Source organism: Stegodyphus dumicola, chromosome 6, assembly GCF_044657685.1.
Source record: "Stegodyphus dumicola isolate Sdum_Otavi_A_Nest chromosome 6, ASM4465768v1".
NCBI classification, from domain to species: domain Eukaryota; kingdom Metazoa; phylum Arthropoda; class Arachnida; order Araneae; family Eresidae; genus Stegodyphus; species Stegodyphus dumicola.
This window is the reverse complement of record NC_140773.1, coordinates 37878481-37896428: the sequence shown is the minus strand read 5'-3', so window position 1 is coordinate 37896428 and position 17948 is coordinate 37878481. Positions and strand designations below refer to the sequence as shown.

The window sequence follows — 17948 nt, the reverse complement described above, 5'->3', positions numbered from 1 at the left end:
ACAGGGTCGCTAAGATCCTGCAAGGCTTTCAACATGGTCTCCTGGTTTTAGCAATTCTCTATTCAGTTGACAGTCATGGAATCCCGACCAACACCAGCAGGAATGCCTCGGAATATCTGCTTTGTGTGCATGCGTTGAAATGCTAATCATATGTATACCTCAGCATGCTATCCTTCCATGAAAATTTGACGTTTGCTGTATACCGTCATTTAGTATAGCAATGTTAATGAGCAGCAGTGTAAAGAAAATATAGAAAAACTGAAATACATATCGATTGGTTTCTGGATTTAGTTAAAATGACTATTCGGAAATGGGAGTGAAATGAAAATTACTATTAATATGTCTATTAATATAGCACTTATGAACGAGGTATGCATTTAAGGCTGATCCAGTTTCACCATTTTCATGCTGCAAAAGTTTCCTTATTTAGTAAATTGTCCTACAAATAAACACTTTATTCTAAAATATTTACTTAGCCATACTCTAAGGAAAAAATTAAGTAACTTAATTTATAAGCCCAAAATTGCGTTGGCCCAAATGGGCTATTAGTTTCAAAACGGGATTTTGTGCCGTGCACTATAAACCGTCGTATCATGTTTCTATCGCCTTGCATTATAAAGAAATTAAGTAATGAGGAAGCTGTATGTGTATATGTATCGTCATCGCATTGTGGAAAACGACGGTACCTACAGCTATCAAATTTTTAGCATCCAAAAACTTCCTAAAATTCCTGAACTCGAATCCGTATATCGGCGTCGCCACATCTGAACCTTTCTTCCTACAAACCCTTTCAAATCCATCTAAACGGTTTTTTACGTTCGACTAGACGCATATCCTTCCTACATACAGGACACTTATAATGGCTACTAAGTAAACCTTCATTTACACAGTCAACGCTCTTTTCCCCCTTTCGTTCCAAATCGTACAGAAACTTCAAATTAATCCTACTACATTTCAGCCATTCTACCGTCTTAACAATAAAACCAACACACACCACAAAAGCGCTTACAAAACATCCCATGATTCAAATTTCCCCAGAATCATGCACCCGATTACGTCACAGTATGGTTTCCATAACATTCAACTACTCAGGCTACCACAAATGAAACAACAATTTGGCGATAAATAAAACAACTTCGCCATAATACAAGGGGTACCTTAAACTCTACTCTAACCCTAGTTGCTTCATACTTATTAAATAAGTTTCATAAAATAATTTGTCTTACACTTACGAGGAAACTATTTGATACACATATGTGAAACAATACTTAAGAAAATAAACCTGTTTATAATAGATGAAATGATATCGCAGAGTAGAATGCGTCTCTTTTTTCATTTTGGTAGTGGGGTCGGGCTAACTATAGCGATAAACTAATTACAGCGATATCGCGAAAAGAATGTAAACAGCTTTCAAACGATAAAAACGCTGCCGTACGCAAATTTAAGTAACGAAACAGATGTAAATAAAACAATAGAAAAAATAATAGTAAAAAAAGTTAATCTATACTTTAAAATAAGATTTTAATATTTATACTGTTTAATAATTAAAAAAATATCTGTTTAAACTTATTGTCTACGCTTTTACGTTCCTTTTAAAGTCTAAAACTTCAAAAAACTATATTATTATAAACTATATTATTATAACAATATTATGTTGCTTGACACATAAATACTGCTTTGACTAAATGAAAAATATATTAAAATCAATTTGTCACTAATTGGACGGTTAGAAACAGAAACTGAAATTACTATAACTAAGCAACTGTTGGTTAGTGGTTTCTGCATTAAGTTTTAATTTTTTTAAAGTGCCAGAATCCTACGGAAAAACATCAAGAAAATTACCAAAAATAAATTAATTAAATTCATATTTGAATAAAATATAAAGAGATAAACATAAATTAATAAATTAAATTAATAACAAAATATAAACCGGATCTCCTCTTATTTGGGTTCTGGTAATATTGTAATTTCACTCAACAACTGTGTAGTATCGAAACCGAGCTTCTTTTGATTTTAAACCCTGATCGGAGAATATAATGTACCATTTTAGAAAGATACTATAAAAAAAAAACATTCTTTTTATTCGATGAAAAATAAAGGTAAGATGGTTAACAGGTGAGAATGGTCAGAATACTAGAAATAGTATGAGAATATTCGAGAAACTTTTAACAGTTTAAACAAACAACGAAAGAGGATTCAAACACTCTTTGACTACGATACCACTAAGAAGCACAATTTCTGACAGGGTGGGCGAAAGGCCTCTGATTTCAAAAGTGGGCTAAGAAAGAGCGCAAAATTCTGTATAATTGACTATTTGCATTCTCCATATTTAGTAACGTCAGTATAAATAATCAGAAAGTGCTGTTTTCAGGAAAACGCCATTAGTTTTCCTGAAAGTATTTGTTTTAGCATTTCTCCATGTCTGTTATATAATTTGGAGGGCACTGAAACGAGAGTTCCAGTACCAATTCTGATCACCTATAATTAAAACCCCGATACTGAATCAGAAGTTAGACGGCATTATAATTGTGATCACTAATAATTTATCAGTTCCAAATTCGCTGTCGTAAATTTATTGTTCGCACTGAAAAATAAAAGGTTTTAACATACAAATGGAGGCTTTCCTTTTCTTAAACATCTAAACTTGCATCCGTGAGTTTGATGCTCAAGAAAATATACATATACTTTTAGCCGTTAGTGTTAATTTTCAGTCTCCTTTATTTCTAAAACCTTAAACATGAGATTGAAAGAATTTTCTGCTTAAATTTTCATTTAATTTCATTAACGATTCTAGAATTACGATATATCTCAAAACCCAAGAAGTACTTGGGACCTGGTATGGGCGGCTTCGGCGCAATTAAAACACAGCATAACCTTCCGAACGCTATGGGTTTAGCCCTCAAATTTCAAAGTTCCTCAAAATGCCATGAATAAATAGTATTTCATTGATTACGATTAAATAGTATTTCCTTTGAAAATGACTCTCCCACTTTTCACTCTGATTTCTTTTCTTCTAATATTTATCCAACCCGAAATCGAATATATTAAAATCTAGCAGAAATTTTCATGTGTAAATGAATACTAAAGTCACCCTTCCATACTGAGTTTTAGGTCCATAACGCTGAGAGAGTAACAACTTAACATGAATTTTCTAAAATAGTATTTCAACATTTTTTGGAATATACATGGTAGTTGGCGATATTGAGCTACGAGTTACTGTCATGACTTAAGAATTTATCATTTATAATAATTCTCTCAAGTCTTAGCATTTCGATTGACAGTTAACACATAAGTTAGATACAGCTAATATGCGTCTCTCTAGGCTCATTTTTAACTTCCTAATAATATTTGTTTATACTTTTTACTGGATGGTAAATTTGTTATGAAACAACGCTCGAGATCTAGCCGCTTTAAAAAGCATGCTTCCATAAACAACGTTCTTGAGAATTCTAACTCATATTTATGTTACTTATAATGAAACATATTAATGCTACTCATAAGACACTGTAGAGCAAGGTCCATCCTTTGTGAAGCTAATACAAGACAAAGAAAGTACCAGTGTTTAGCGACCTTATGCACTAAGAAATTGGTGAAACACATTTTTCTGGAATAGGCTGAGTTCATGCACACGAAATATGAAGTGGACATGGAAAATTAAAACGTAAAAATAACTGTTTGAAAATTCGCAAACTTAACAAATGGTTTTATTTAGCGTTATCATTAATACCAATACTGTAATGAAATAATTTATAAAAATAATGGTTTACGTTTAAATGTTAACAAATACTATTATCGAGTTTTCTAAGTATCAGAGGTTTCTAAACGAGTGCACAGACGAGAAATGTACATTTCAATATCAGTTATAATAATGTTTAATATACCTCCATTCTTATGCAGTCTTCTGGTCTGCCTCTTCCAGCTGCATACTCCTGGTACTGCGATATAACAACCAGTAGGCAGTATATCTGTAAAATATTTTAGCTTCATTAAAAGGGTGAAAAAAATATATTCAGGCTGCTTAAACAGCTTTTGAACACTCTTGATTTGTTGTTTTGTTAGGGGACGCAACCTGGCGTACGTCATATCCTATACAGTCGGAAACAATATCTGCGTAAAAATTTTTTCATGTTAAAAGATCAAACTTCTCCCCTGATTATCAGAAAACCGTAGGTTGTGTAAAACAGAATAATAGCCATTTTCTTCAACAGCAAAGAAGTTGTGAAGCGTGTGGAACTGATAACGTAGAAGATGGTAATGGCAAAGTGGAGTACCAAAGACTGCCTTCCCAAAGTTTTTCTTTCTCTCGAAAACATCTCTCCGTGTTCAACGATAACATGTGATTTCTCCAGCTTACCTACACTGTTGCATATTAAATCTCAAATTTATTTTTTGGCAACAACTAAGGCTAAGATAACGAATGGTTTCCCCCCACAGTTCCATATTTCATTTAGCTGGTTATAAGAAGTTGACTCGCGTGGAAAATAGGCTAAAATGATAGATTTCCAATAAACAGATATTCTAAAAGCGTGACTGATGCTTGTACTCGGGCGTTTGAAGAAACGTTGACGAACATTCAAGACTTATTTTGGAAGGATGCCACAGTTCATAGAAAATGGAGTTTAAACACTGGGTAAATTATTACCATAAGCCAAAACATTCTTTCTTATTTAACTTTAAAGAAAATCTGGAAATACACCTGATAATTTACATTCAAAGAAAGAATTCCAGCTGTGCATACGCTCCAAGATACAATCCCATGGCACAAGAATGCTAACATCAAGGGTCTCACATATGGATCAAAAACGGACAACAAAGTGGGAACAGCTTTTGTTCTATGTAAGGATGGAAAAGAAGAATATTCAGAGACCTTCAGAATAAACGATACAGCCACAGTGTACCAAGCTGAAGTATAAGAGTAAAAAGGACGAACCAAGTATTCTCAGTCGAATAGAATCAATTGAAACGTTAAGGAATCCTTTTCAAACAGAGTTAAATAGGCTAAAACCGCATACTGGCTAGTTGGGAAATGAGCGGGCGGATGAAGAGACCAAACGGTCAACGCAGTTAGAATTGACAGACCTCGAGGTTCCATTATCGAGAAACACAGCGAAGCACCAAGTCTTACATAACCTCTCTGCACCTGGCAAGATAGATAGGACGACGAAACAACTGGATGCTCAACATACGTCTTCGTACTAAACTTTTCAATAGCAAGGCTATTTTAAGATCACATCCTTTATCAAGTCCTCACCAGACATGGGAAATTTCCACAGTCACAAGTGAGACGCACTTGTGACACCAGAGGGGAATTAGCACGAGCAACGATTATATATCGTCATGTTCAAGCACTTCCAAAGACAGAGAAGAAGCCTTCCTTCCATCTTCATTTCCATCTCTGGACACGATGGCAAAATTCCCATCCAACAATAAAAGCATGAAAAGGGAATAGTTAACAAACAGAACGACTTTATAATTAGCTATATAATAGACTTTATAATTAGCTTTATAATTAGCTAATTCAGCTTTATGCATTGTAAATTCCAGTATGGCATTTTTTTGAACTTCATGTAAACATCGGGTTATACCTTCGCTGTTAAGGTAGCCAAAGCATCGTAGATCACTATACAATGTATCTGTAAATTTCTTTTACAGCTTCTCATTGTATTTTATTATTATTTTAATTCTACGCTGTAATTTTAACTTTTAATAAAGAGAGCGGAGTAGTTGAGCGGAGCCTCTTCATATGAATAATTTAGCATTATTTTAATGTCGCGAAGCATGCGTGCTGTACTCAAAATACTAATGTGACTGTTCGTATGCATTGGTGTTAGAAAGGGGACTAACACAGATGCACATATTACGTTACTGCACAGGAATCCTGATCAGGTTTAGAAAGAATGTCCATAATCTGGCTTAGAGAAAACTTTTTTTTAATAAGCTTCTGCAGCGGTAAGTGAAGTAATTTATCAGCGAAATATTAGGTTATCAAGATACGTGATGATGCTTTATGTCTTAACGTTAAAACTGATGAGCAATGTTTAAAACAGATAATATGGGCATCACTAAATAGTCCTAAAGGAGTCATCACAGTCTTATGGAAAAATATTCTTCAAAAAGGCAGAGAATATAATATACAAGGCAGAGAAATATAATAAGTCCAGAAGAAAAAAAATCATTATAGGTAACTAAAGTTAATTATCAATTTAAATTTCCTGCAAATAAGTAAGAAAAATTTATATTTTCATTCTTCAGCGTTAAATAGAAATCATGCTCTCTTAAATGGTAAATATAGTACAAAAATTATAATACTTGCAATGTATTAATGTTCTAATATTTTTATGGAGAATTAGTTCATATAGTACATTCAGATAATAGTTCATAAAGACAAATTTACCTTTTATTCCACAGTTTAACTGCTTTAATACAGCCGTGTTTGTGAACACACCTGGTTAAATGCGAAATATTTTAAATAAATGAATTTATCTGATTAAATGTAATTCCAATGTAATATTTGCATTCGTGCTAATAATAAAATTAATTCAATGGATTGGTGCGGTTTTAGATAACAAAATATATTTTCATAAGGAGTTTCAGTTTCACCGTTTTGTTTCACTTTACACGCATGCCTGTATTTTTTCTTGCTCTTATATATATAATGTGCTTATACATCCATATATACATAGATATATATAATACATACAGAGAGTACTTTTTATCAAATACGTCTTTTAAAGATAAAAGCACGAAGTTATCTTAAAACTTGTCAATTTATTATACATGCAAATTTATTCAAATCTAACATCATGTAAAACTCCTTGGTTGTTGATTTCAGCAAAGATAAAAGAGATTTCAGCAAAGTGTCATCTCTGAGGATGGGGCATTAACCCTTAACTGCCGAGGAAAACTTACAAGATTCATTTCCCAGTGCCACGGTTTTTCACACAGGCGCGCGTAGTTATGCCATGTATTAGAAAAATAAGTGCAAGTTTTACTTTCTAAAAACTGTTTAGTTTCACAAAATAAAGAATAAAAGAAAAAAATGAATCACAAAATTTAATACTTTGAGTAAAAGTATAATAAAGAAATGTAAGTGTAATAAAAATGATGTTTTTATAATAAAAAATATCCCTGAAATGGAGTTTCGATCAAATCATTTTTAGACCAGTAAAGTGTAATATCAGGCTTCAGTGTTATTCCTTGTGAAATCAGTATGCCTAAAAAACATATATTTCTTTCGAACTGTTTGAATGCCATGATTTTGTTCTTGGTTTTTCGTTTGCAAGGTGTTGGCTCATATACTCGTCTACAAAACGGTTAGTTTCAGTAACAATATGAACCACGAGCAGTTCATCAAAAAATAATTCAAAAAAGATAAATGGGTTTGAAACATTCGTTATATATTTCTTTATTCCTGCAACCTACTACAAAAAGTAAACAAAAACAGGGGACACAGAATAAAAAAAAAAAAAAAAAAACATTTTACTCAAACAACACCAGCTAATACCGCGCAGTAATTACTTTCACCTCTTTAGACACATCCCTCTCTCTAATTTCTCCCCACACTTCTCTGAAATAGTATCGTTCTTCGCATACTTTGTCAAGGTCATTGTGGTGTTGCATTCCAAAGCTTTGCGAATACTTTTGTGGGTAGCAGCACAAAGCTAATGATAGTAATTTGGAAGGGCGTATATATACGCCCGGGGCAGTTAACGCATCGGCTGAGCAAGGCGTATATATACGCCCGCAGCAGTTAAGGGGTTAATCAAAATTTCAAGAAAAGAATTTTATTGCCATTATCGTTCTGCTAAATAACATATTCATACCCTAGAAAGCAATCACAAATTATTGATCAGTAAGTATGATAGAAACTCATAGCTTCTTCGGATTGCTTGAGTAAAATAAAGATGCGACTCAATAAATATCTTTTGCAATTCAGCTACACTATAATTTAAGGTGATGTATTTAAAAAAATATCTAATAGATCTAGAAATAATAAAAGTCTCAAACGATGAACAATCTAAGTTAATACTTTTAAATAATTTTTCACAGGGCAATATAGTATAAGAATTAAAAATAAATATTTAATTTTTAAAACATTATTTTTTTTAATCTGAAGCAATATATGTAATTCATTTTTGTCATACACTATTTTCCTGGAACACAGAAGGAAAAATATTTTTAAGATTTATAAAAAGGAGATTTATTTTCATATTAATAAAAATATTTAATAAAAAAGATCGATATTTATAAAAAGGATCCTAATTCAGTAGGATTCTAATTATTTGCATCCTAATTCATTTTTATGCAAATGAAATATTTTGTAAGAAGGATACCTTGTTAATGAAAAAAATATTTATTGGGATGAAAATTAAATAATTTAAAATGTAAAATGTGTCTCGTTATTCAGTGCAGAGACCAACGTTGGCCAACATTTTAGAACATGATAATTTATATACATAAATAAAATTAAAGCATAGACACACTTTAATTGTAAGGTATATTTTAATTAACAAGTTTTCCCTTATGTTAAAATCTATCCTATACTTTTACTATTTTTTTAATCTAGTAGAATGTTTAAATTACAAGAGATTTAAATACTCGTAAGAATCAAAACAATGCTAAGAACAGTTCAAAGTTGCTAATTGCCATTATCTCTTTTTGTAACACTTCTTGTTAAAACCTATATGAAAGTTTATCTGGCAAACTAAGTTTAGATTAGCATTTCGATTAAACGGAACTAAGTTTAACCATTTTAATAAATTATTTCAACGCTTTTATCTCACACACAGTTGTGACATACAATTTTTTTAAGCGAAATTAGACCTCGCGCTAAGAGCATAGGAACAAGTAACTATTTAGAACAACTTTTCATCAGATTTAAATCAAAAGACAACTTACATATACATTTTTACATGACAATTACAAAAATGTTTATAATTCCTTGTTCAAAACTGATTATTCAGTTTTATTGAAATGAATTCGTTCGTCATCAAAGAATATTATGCTTTTATTAAACTGCATTGGCATGTACCATGAAAATATTTCACATTGTGGAGGAACAGGATTAGAATTAGGAAAACACTGCTAAAATGTTGAATATTAGAAATTAGAAACCAGAATTAATTTCGAAATTATAAACTATAAATCAATGTAGCAATTAATAAACAACTTAATGGTACCTTTTAGAATAGAGCTGAAATTTTTACTAAATGTTTACAAGATACTTTAGAAACCTTTATTGTCTTTGATGTATTTTAATGTAGGATTACTTTCCTCCATAATGGTCCAATGGGAAAGCAAATAATAAGACGTTATTTGAAGCGTGCGCGAATGTTTATAAAGCTTAACTTCAGACGTTACAATCAATCTAAATACATAATTCGACAGATTAAAGAGTATATTAGCAAACAGAAAAAAAATTCAAAAATTAGGCGAAAGGTATATGCATAGTAACGCGACAAAAATAGCGAAATTTGGTGAAGCTCCGTGTCTATCCTCTACCGTCTACGAGCAGCAAAATCGTCTGGTAGATATTCTTGCGCAGACAATCAGTGTGTTCGATTGGTGTTTGCTGTATTTTATTTTACTTCGCCAAGTGGCAAGGTAGTTAGTCTGGTAGACAGTCAGTTTGTTCGAGTGATGTTTACTAAATTTTATACGAAATGAAAAGGCGGTACTTTTCCGTTTCGCCGGCGCAAATCTCTCCAAGCAGACTTTGTTGGCGACAGCATACACTAAACACAAATTAAATGTTAACAAATGTTAGTTCTAAGAATTTTTTATTTTGATATGGTTTGATTTTAATATGGTTTAAAATTTTGTAAAAAGATAATAAATAAAGACAATAAATTTGTAAAAAGTCATTAATTTAAGAATTTACTATGCTTTCATGGTTCAACATCCTGATTCGCCGGTTCGTATCACGTGACCCCAAGTGATCTCATCTCACGTAAACTACGCTACAAAAATCTAATTCTCTCAGTAATTATCTACATTAATTTCAAGTTAAATCTTAATTTGGAAGTTTAAATGCAAGACTTATTTCAATTCGTACGAATAGCTTATTCAGAAATTATGTAAAACTGTAGTGCTTTACTTCGCTAGTGCATTCTCATTAGAATGGATGAATTTAACCCTTGATTTTGAATTTCTGTATTTTCGCTTTCCGGTGAGCGGTGTGATTGCCTCCTAATTGACTGAATTACTGAGAATGGTCTTAGGGCATAAAATTGAACTATCTTGTAAAAATTCTATGTAATTGTATGCCATTATTGAAAGAAAAAAACAATCTGATAAGAAATGGCTGCGACTTGTTTTGAAAAGGAAGCGTAAAAGGTTACCAGCGAAGATATTCCGTTTGGCATCAGTTGTACCATTATTGGCGACTTTATCGTTTGCGCCGGCAAAACGGAAAAGTACCGAAAAGGCATTTGATTTAATGGAACACCATTTAAATCGCAATAATGGCGCTTAATAACTATCCAAGTATGCTTGAAAATTTATTTTTGAATTTAGTATTTACTAGGAACGTAACTGCAGATATTTTAAATTATGTATCATATTTCTCATACTTCCGTTAGTAATCCTATGGATTAAACACCAGTGGCTGTTTAAGCTAAAAGCGAGAGACTACTCCCAATTTTTTAAGCCTATGACAGAAAATAGATTTAGTCATTTTTAAGACTTGTTCAGGTATAAAAAATATATTTCCCTTAAAAATGTGTTATTAAATGAAAATGACCTACGTCAAGATTCTCACTTTATATATAATCGAAATAAGTATTTATACCAAAAAAGGGAGAAAAAAGTAAATATGCATGCTTACATTTAGTCCACATATCAAGAAATCTGTAACAAATAAAATAGCGAGAAAAGGATCTTCACTCTGAAAAAGAAACAAGAAAAGTTAATGGAATAGCATATGAAAACCACGAAAAGGGTTATTAATCCAGCACTTTGCTCGATACAGCGCTTCTCCTAGATCCGTCTGGAATCCCTCTTATTAGGCAGGATCCATTAAGCACTAGAAAATGCCCAAAATATAGTCACTACATTTCCGGGCATTCGTGATTTTTTTTTTTTTTTTTTTTGCCAAAGGAATCCGTACGTCTAGGTTAGTTTGTTTTGGTTTATTTGATTATGGCAAAGCACTCGAAGGTTATCTGCACAAGAGGAGGAATGGCTCCGTGAAGGAGTAAATAAAATATTAAATATAAAATGTCCAGACACCTTACAGATGCTTTGTAAGCCTCATGTGCTGCCATCCAGTTCCCCACTTACCGGGCGATATACTTTCATGCTATCCGTAATGCACTACTTGGTCCGGACCAGCGGGGTCACCACTCCGGTTTCTCGGACCTATTGCCTTAAGAGTTTGAACATCTGACCTGTCTTCAAGAATGCTACTCACCAGTACTACGCCTGCCGCCCCTCCCTCTCGGTTTCACACAAAATATGGATGACAGTGGATCTGGAGGCTGTATGGTCCTGGCGCTGTTACAATACTGATACCCTAATTTGGGTACATACATCCCCCAGATCTGCGAAAGTTAGGATAAGGCCCTTTGTTACCGACACAGGCTCTTTGGTACCGCCAGGATTTTGCTATTGGACCCCAGACTTCCTACGTTCGTAGGCATAATTCTGAGCCAGTATGTTAAATCCCGGGAGAGGAAGATCATGTACGGTTTGTGATAGCAGGTTCCGTGAGGCTATTCATTAACGGGCAGCTCGTGCTTGATCCTGTCCTATCGGAAAAGACCTAATAGTGTTCCTCACCATACATATGTATAGATTCATTTAAAAAAGTACAGATTTTAAATTATCTTCAATTCATTTTACATGAAAGTTTATTTAGTTCCGACGTTTTCTCCAATATCTTAATTTTTAAAGGCACGTAAATTACTAGCCGCTGAGTGTAAAGACATTTCCTTCTAGAAACTTATTTGTTCAACAGTAGGTAATGATGTGAAAGGAGAAAAAAATAATCGATTCAGACAATGTATTTTGAGCTCGCTTGATATTTAGCGCACAGTTCTGATATGCAAAAGTGTTTAAACTCTAGGCCTAGTTCGATTGAGTTTTCAAATAGCGTATGTATACATAGAGTCTTATTTTAAACCTAATCACAAAAGGAAATCGCATACAGTCTCAGGACATTTTCAATTTGTTTGTCTATATTAAGAATTTGAAATAAATAGCCACTTCCGATATCCATTGTTATGCAACTACTAATTAAAAAGTAAAAAAAAACCTTAGTTTTCTTTTAAATTAATGAAATAACATCCCTACAATACAGCAGATTTCCAAAAAAATTAAAACATATTTAAAGAAAGTATTGTAAAATAGTAATCGATTTTAAGTGAACAAGAAAAAAAATCTCTAGAAATAAACTACGCCTTATGCACAAAATACAAATAAAAGCTTGAAGCCAAAAAATTACTTACTGGAACAATGTCTTCTACTCCTAATAACGTAATTTAAAGCGGCAGTTTTTCTTCTAAAAATTACCTTTCCAAAGAAAATAACGAAGTTAAAATAAGGTAAAAAAACTTTTTTTTTTGTACATAGGATTGCTGCATTTTAAAGCTGAGCTGCCACCTATGGCTAAAGTTTTCCTACTAAATACCTATGAGTTTCATTTTAGGTGAAACTGGCGATCAAATAATAAAGTTTTTCTACTTCCTTAAAGACTAAGGTTCCTTAAAAAATTATGCATTGGCTATAGTTGGCATAAATGTTTCTTTTGTAAAGAATATTGCTGATTGGGTTTTGAAACAAAGGCCTTTTAATGGTAGTGGTACTGGACTTTATGGTGCACAACCTGAAGAGATCATAAACTTCAAACATATGTTAAATACTTTCCCGTCCCACAATACCAGGAAGAATTGGATACAAAATACTTTCAAAGGTAAGTTTAAAACAACCGCAAACTTATAAAATCAAATGAAGTTATAAGATGATGAATGAAAGATCCAAAGTTATATAAAACTTATATACTAATATCAAATGCAAAATAGGAGTGAAATCAATAAACTTAAGAGACATTAAATTGCATAAAAGTTACATGAAAACAAAATGAAATTAAATAATAAAGACCTGTCACTTACAGGTAAATAAATAAAAAATAATTGTTTTCCCAGATAATGCGGTCAAGAGGCAAGACAGAGACATTAAAATACTTAAACCGTAGTCTGTTGAAATACGGACATTCAATTAAAAATTGACGCACCCTCAGAATACTCTCACAATTTCAACAAAGAGGTTCATTCTCGATCAACAAAAGATAATTGTATGAGATTCGAGGGGCACCAATTCGAAGACCACGAAATAACATTACTTCCTCACTTCTGATATCTGGTATTCCGTTACAAATCCACCACTGTTAAGCTCGTTATTGACATGAGAATCCCATAATAGCTGACATTTCTTTCGGACGTTTCACTTGATGACAATGTGGATATCTGTAAGCGGATTATAAGATCAGAATATAACATCTTGAATTACAATTTAAGTATCAATGCTTAATATTTTTAGGCAAATCAGGCGCGGTTAAGTTCAGGACCATATCTTTATGTCGACCAATTTGCCTTCCTTACGAATCTTGATCTGCCTAGCAACACACAGATTTTAGCTGACAAACTCCGGAATGAACGTTTCTTCAGAAAAATAGAAGGTTTATTTACGGAATTGATCCTCGGTCACAGCTTTAAGCTCTGAATCCGTTACGGCAGTTTGACCAAGATTGCATATTCGAAATAGTGAAGCAAACTGAGTGGCCGGAATGTTATTGATTAGTAAACGTCCAGAACGGGGACGCTTTACGTTTCTTGAACTCACTAAGGCATGCGTAAATATGTTTGCTTTTTAAAACATGGAAAATTAGACTTACAAGAAAACGGAGACTATTATTAGATTCATTATCCATTAACTGTAAATAAGAGAGAAAATATTTTTATTTCAATGCCTTGAAATTTATCCATAATAATATCAACAACAGCTGAGTATTTTTATGTTAGGTGCTACCTATTTGACATGGCTACAAAGAAGAAGCAAAGAAAAACGGTAGACAAAAACCGTAAGTTTAAATTGAATGGACTGAATTGTTAGCTTTTATACAATACTCAATAGCCTTCCGATGAGTATTATTTGTCAAGAAAAATTAGCGCATTTAAAAAAAAAAATAAAATTTGGAACGATACTTTACAACAAGCAAGCGTCAATTGGGAGTAAATATCCTCCAGTTGAGGAACTTCAGAAGAACCAAGAAGTATCAAGTTCCGTATATAATTATTCGATGCAGCCTTCCGACAGTGTTAATACTGCAAGCTTTATTGTTAGTCGAGAGAGTGCTAAGAGAGGCAAACCATGCAGAGACGTTGAATACATTAAAAGTTGTTTTATGAATGTATCCGAAAAGCTATTTGGAATTTTAAAAACAGAGCAGAAATTTTTCAAAACTTAAATAGTTAAAATAGATACCGTTTTGTTAAAACAGTACCAGTACACTGCAAAGATGATATCCGTCCCAGATCATCCAGTACGAAACTGAACGTCATTTCAGAAGAAGATCATCGAATAAATAGCAAGGTAGAACAGTCAACATGTCTTCGAATATAACCAATGAGCAAATGGAAGATCTTAAATTGATTCCAGCTTAATCAATATCTGTAGACGGCACTTGCGATATAAATGCAATAACTGAAGTTTAATTTCAGTTCGACTTACTACGTGTACGTTTCTTCCCTAACAGAAGTTTTAGGAATATTGCCACTAAACGATTAAACATCCGTAAAAAATATCGCAAATGCTGTCTTTGAAATCATGAAAAAGCTCCATTTGCCACTCAATTAATTTGCTTCATTTCCAACAGATGGGGGAAAAGTATGACGGAGTGAGAAAAGGTTTTTTTGTCTGTTTTGAAGGAAACATTTGATAACAGAATACTTGTTTACCATTACATCATTCATAAAGAAGAAATATTCAATATTATGAGATTGATGATCAATATTATCAACACAATTGCCGCTACAGCTTTGCTAGTTTAAGGAATTTTTATTTCAAATGGAGAATGAATAGGCAGGTCTTCTGCATAATAAAGTATGTTGGATTTCAAAAATAAACGTTTCGCTACCTTATTATTAAAAGTTTAAACATGGCTCCATGAGAAGGGTGTTGATTATCTTAAACTAACGGACAATCACTAGATCCAAAAAATTTTATTTCGTGGCAGATGTTAGCTCTAGTATAAATAATCTTAATTGTAAAATACAGGGGGAAAGATACAAAATTTTTCGATATTGGAAGAGGTCATTTCATTCGAAAAATAGCTATACCTTTTTGCTCAAGATTTGATAGAGAAACATTAATTCATTTTCTACCTTGAAATATCACCAAGGAAATAATTCGTCAGTTTGTAGAAACATTAGGTATTTTTGGAAGCAGGCAAGATGAAAAATTAGCAAACGCCTTCGACGGGAATCGAACCACGGACCACTGGAATAACCGCACAGCGTGCAGAACCACTACACCACGAAGGCACGCTAGGAAGGCTTGAGAAATACCTTAAAAGTTGACATTTACTATTTCAGAACGACAGTTTCAAATATGAAGAAAGTTTTTCTACGCATGTTTTGGAAATTCAGAAATAACAGAAACGTTAACCTTTCCTAAATGAACTCTCATTGTTGACACAACAGAGTAGAAGTTTTCTTCCCTTAGTATTGACACTGAAGGCGTTTGAAATGCAAAAACTAGAGTTAAAAAAAGGAATTCATTATTGCTGATAAAAAGAAATTGGAAAAATATGTCATCTCAGTTCGCAACAAAAATGGCCTGCTTTGAAAAACCTTGAGAAAGAATACGTAATAGTATATTTAACTCATATTGATGAGTTATTAAAACTAGCATTTGCTGTTCTTTCAGGTTTTGGCTCTACATGTTCGTGACCAGTCTTTTTCAACATGAATCTTAAAAGAAAATTGAGAAATCGTCTTATAGAAGTAAATCTGGAATCCTGCTTCAAATTAAAAAGTGCAACATGCAATCCAGACTTATCCAAATTTTCAAGGAAATGCAAGGTCATGTTGTTGTTTAGCTTTCCAACCGGTATAGTGGTTAGCTTCGCTTGCCGTGCCAAAGGGCCTGGGTTCGAATCGCGGAGAAGGCAAGGATGCTTGCAAATGTATAGTGTCGGTGCGGCATGGCGACACTCTAAATATGCGGCAAGCCGAAAGTCCTCTCATGTGGTTGGGTGGTAGGAGAGAGGGGTGGGAGACCTTTGGAGCCTTTTCACCGGGGTGTTCTCCATCAAAACTGGGGGCTGAACTGAGCTAAATCGCTGTCACCTGAATGGTGCTCAAGGCTGTTGCCAACGGCAGGCATAATCTAACGTTCCTTGCCACGAAGAATTTCGTGGACTTGGGCTGACGTAGTCATTGTTTATATTAAATGCATATTTTTAATAAGATTATTATTATGATAGCTAGTTTTATTCTAATTAACAGTTAGTTTAATCCGACTCCTTAAAACATAGTTCTTGAAGAGAAATTTTGCTGTCAAAAGAAATCTGTCCAAAGTTACGACTATTTGACAAATTGTGTTCATTAATTAACCAGTATATCAGATAAAAGAATGCGTCTAACTGAGTATACGAGATTTAATTGGAAACCTATTTAAATTATAATTTACAAGGACAAGCACTTGCGCCAAGTTGTTACATTAGACACACCCACGCTTAAAATTAAAACACACCCACGCTCGCTCAGCCCCAAAGGCTAAGTAAGCGTGGGCGTGTTTTATATCTTAACATCCTTTATTATTTTAAGAAGTTTCTGGCACTGGATGTTGGAATCTGCAACAAGTAATCATGTATTAAAGAATGTTGCATGGCACTATTCTGAAATTCAAGCAGAATGCAATGAAAATGAGTTACTAAAATAAATTGCCGAACAGAAAATAATAAGAAACTATCTAAGTAAAGTACTAACTAACTAAACGAACCAAACTAAGGTAAGTAAGTAAACTAAGTATAACGAAAATACGATCTTCTTATGCGTACAAAATAATAATCATATTATACTGTAAAATAAAGATGAATGCATTATATTAAAAAGTGCATTATGTAAAAGTAATACCAAAATTGAATTTAGATAATTTCTTAATAAAGCGGGCAGAGCATACGACATTTTAAGACACAATAACACGCCGAATAAATATTAATTCAGAAGTCAAACAACAAAATTTAGCGTTATATTTACAAAAATTTCGCAGGACTAGTTTCGATGGTTTTACCGAACCACCATCTTCAGCTGCAAAACCGCAAATGAACAAGATAGGAAATAATGATTAGATATGATAAGAAAGCCTGGACAAGAATAAGCCTGCTATTCAATTCACTTTGCAGTTTCTATTTATCCTGCTATTCAGTTCACTTTTGAACTTGAGACTTGCAATTCTCTTCCGTTTCTCGACATTCTGGTCACACGTAACACATCCAACTTTAGTACTACAGTTTACCGTAAACCTTCATCGGTTTGCCTTCCATCACACTTTAAATCATGTCATCCGACTAAACAAAAGTTAGCTTCATTTTATTCCTATGTTTTCCTTGCTCTTCAAGTTTGCTCCTCCAAACTAGCCCTTGATGAAGAACTAAATTATTTAAAAGCAATAGCTATTAACAGGGGCTTTTCACCCAACATTATTAATCAAGCAGTTAAAAAATTCTCATCTCAACACACTAAAAGGCACACTCTTGTTTTAAGAGATTATAAAAATTCTGTTGTCATTCCCTTCTTTCCATCAATTAGCTATAAAGTTGCACATATTTTGCAGAAATTTAACTTTCGGGTTCTTTATTCCCCCATCAATTAAATTCCGAGTTCCATACTCAAGGACCCCATTCCGTATATGAATTCCTGGGGTATTTATAGGATTCCTTGCCAGTG

General features: G+C 33.1%; 1 protein-coding gene across 3 annotated transcripts in view; it reads right to left on the bottom strand.

Annotated features, from left to right (window-relative positions):
• Nucleotides 1-17948, bottom strand: part of LOC118187137 (uncharacterized) — a 385201-nt gene that overhangs the window by 2289 nt on the left and 364964 nt on the right. For all 3 annotated transcript variants that reach the window (XM_035357333.2, XM_035357335.2, XM_035357337.2), the window contains exons 5-6: nt 10826-10885; nt 3882-3965 (exon numbers count right to left, since the gene is read on the bottom strand). In XM_035357333.2, coding sequence (XP_035213224.1) covers nt 3882-3965; nt 10826-10885 — 144 coding nt within the window. The remainder of the gene's footprint in view (nt 1-3881; nt 3966-10825; nt 10886-17948) is intronic.